We start from the raw sequence: 2,578 nt of genomic DNA on the forward strand, positions 1-2,578 counted from the left end.
CTACTAGGGAAGGTTTATTTTAGCTACACCTTCTTTTGCATTAGTAAATATAGAACAAGAAATAAGTGGCAATTCATGCTAGCCGTTATCATTCGACTTAGCTGATATGGGTATGTAGGCCTAATTTATTCTTGTTTACCAATGTCGATCTTTCAAATCAGCGGAATGCCAGCACCAAAGTACGACACCCTCATCGATGCGATCCTGCTTTTTTTTAGCGATGAAATACTGCACCATGATAAGGGTTTGCGATAACCAAAACCACGTGACGCATGCTTGCAATTTTTTCTTCATCGAATAACCAATGGATGCCGTATAAAACGGCCCACATAGACGTGGACGACACCACTCTTCACGGAAGCGAGCTGAGCCGAGGTAGGTCTCACTTTGCGTCCTTGCTAACGCCTGCTTGTGTTCAGCATACCGTTCCAGTTCATTTTTGTTCCCTTTCTTCTTTTCAGAGAGCATAGCGCTCCAAAATGCATTTCAGGTTCGCAGCCCTGGCCCTAGCCTTCTTCGTTGTTGCTGTATGTTCCAGTCCGGCGCCGTCAGAGCGGACGTACGGGTACCACTATCCCTTGTACAATCCTCATAGTCATGGAGTGCGCCCCCACAACGTACCTGCCCATGCACACCCAGCAATTCGACCTGGAAATTGGATTCTCTCCAGCGATGGTGCCTTTATGAAGACACTCGTCTGCCGAGTAGTGAAGATCCCAATAGCGAAGGTCGCTATCAAACAGGGCGCGTCCCCAACCACCAGCCCCAAGCCGCCGGTGAGTGCGGGTTCATCGATGCTGGCTTCTTCGCAACAAGCGCTTTACAACCTTACCACGCGTGTCAGGACTGCCGTTGATCGGCTTGTGGACCCCGTTGTGGCGGCGCTACAAAACACGCCCCTCTGGCTAAATCGTACGTCACAGCATCAGACGAGCAATCCTCATCAACCCGTTCCCCACCCTCATCAGCAGCACCAGTCCATGCACGCACACGGCATCCGCGCTCCCTGGAAGCATGGCCAACAAATTGTGCAAATGCTCCCACAGAACGGCATTCCAATGGCCCAGGTGTCCATTTCAGTCCTGATACCTGCATCGGAGCTCGGCCCAGGGTTCCAGTCCTTCAATCTTACTAGCAGTGTTCCGGTCGCCTTAGGCAGAGACCTGGAAGCGGCAGCAGAACCCTCAACTGCTCCTTTCGTTGTAACCACGACCACAGCCACACCATCTCTACCCACAGTCTTGGTTGGAGCCGACAGCGATCTATCGGGACGCACTGCTGGTCTGACTACCCAACCTTCCACGGAGGTCTCAGGTGTGCCGGCATCGGCAACCCTGTCCGCATCTACTCCTCCCACGTCTGAGGCCGCCCCTGTTACCCTGTTTTCTGAGCACACCCTCAACGTGACCACCACGGCGCCGACTGAATCGGAACCTACAACGGCTGCAATCACTTCGGATCCTCCGGTTTCCCAGCCTGGTGTCCTGTCCCTAGACACTCCGGAGGGTGCCGCCACGACACTGCGCTTCTTTTAAACGGACAGGTATCTCGAGCACAGCCCGTGACTCCAATCTCCGTCACACCTGCTTCATTTCCATTTTCAAGACGTCATCTGCAGTATCTGGATCATCCGTGAGTGTACAGCGGCTGACATTAAATTACCGCGCTGCATTTAGGTTTTTAAACATGACAATAAAGTAAGACCCTTTCGGCGCGTAATTTTCGTATTCACTTCTTTGCTTTACACTATTACTTTGTTCGTCCTATGCCAACCTCTACCGCAGGTTATCAGCGCGTCATAATTGCTTCGCGTATTTCGCGTGCCCCCCCACGGATAGCTAGAAAAGTTACTTTTCTCGACACACAGAGCGCTTGAACCCAGCAGCTACAAAGAAATAATTTTCGCCAGCGAGGCTCCTGCGCCAACTGCGCGGCGCATTCCCCGCGGTATATAATGGCCTTCTGGGGGTTGGGAATTTCCCTCGCTTGTCTCATTCAGTTGCCAAAAGCTCTCCCGTGCACGTTGTACTCCACAGGCATGGTCTGTCGAGTGCCATCGGTCTTGGCATTCTGGTAGGTTAACGCATTCATGGAGTGCTAAATGGGCCACTATATGTTCTTATTTATTGCCTAGAGTGTTGTGATATGTGAGGCTCAATTACTCGTAATTTTGCGCGCCCTGCGAGGAGGATTGCGTATAGTAAAGGGCTCTGAACTACTTTCGGCTAGCATGCGCCAACGCTGAATGTTTGTTTGATAAAAAGTAGTGAAGACCTGATGCTTTATTAAAATGACTATTTCGGCTGAATGATCCCCATTGAAAAATGTGAACGCAATTGCAGAAATAAAATAAACACCAGGGAAAGTAAAAAGCGTATAATCTTAGCGCTTGTTGCTGTTGCGCTGTCAATAAAGAACCCTCTGAAGAAATGAACAAAAATAGAATCGTATAAAGCCACGGCCTGTCCTGCACATTTGTACATGCGTACAAAAGTGTTCTAACTGCAATTCTGCCTTCTTGGCAGGAAACATATATTAGAATGGGTGAACAAAAAGATAAATAAGAAAACGGCCGCAC

The 2,578-nt window shown here is 49.8% G+C and overlaps 1 protein-coding gene across 1 annotated transcript; it reads left to right on the forward strand.

The window, feature by feature from the left end:
* Positions 1–294: 294 nt before the first annotated feature.
* LOC146207416 (uncharacterized) lies at positions 295–2,353 on the forward strand. Its single transcript, XM_084587204.1, has 2 exons — positions 295–375; positions 462–2,353. Exon 2 carries the CDS (start codon positions 480–482, stop codon positions 1,533–1,535), a length of 1,056 nt encoding a protein of 351 aa, XP_084443330.1. The 5' UTR covers positions 295–375; positions 462–479; the 3' UTR covers positions 1,536–2,353.
* Positions 2,354–2,578: the final 225 nt, after the last annotated feature.

Source organism: Amblyomma maculatum, chromosome 1 (genome assembly GCF_055883805.1).
Source record: "Amblyomma maculatum isolate TAMU_Amacu chromosome 1, ASM5588380v1, whole genome shotgun sequence".
NCBI lineage: Eukaryota > Metazoa > Arthropoda > Arachnida > Ixodida > Ixodidae > Amblyomma > Amblyomma maculatum.

What these genes read in the sequence shown, in the direction of transcription:
- LOC146207416 (XM_084587204.1), top strand. Translation starts at nt 480, where the DNA reads ATGCATTTCAGGTTCGCAGCCCTGGCCCTAGCCTTCTTCGTTGTTGCT.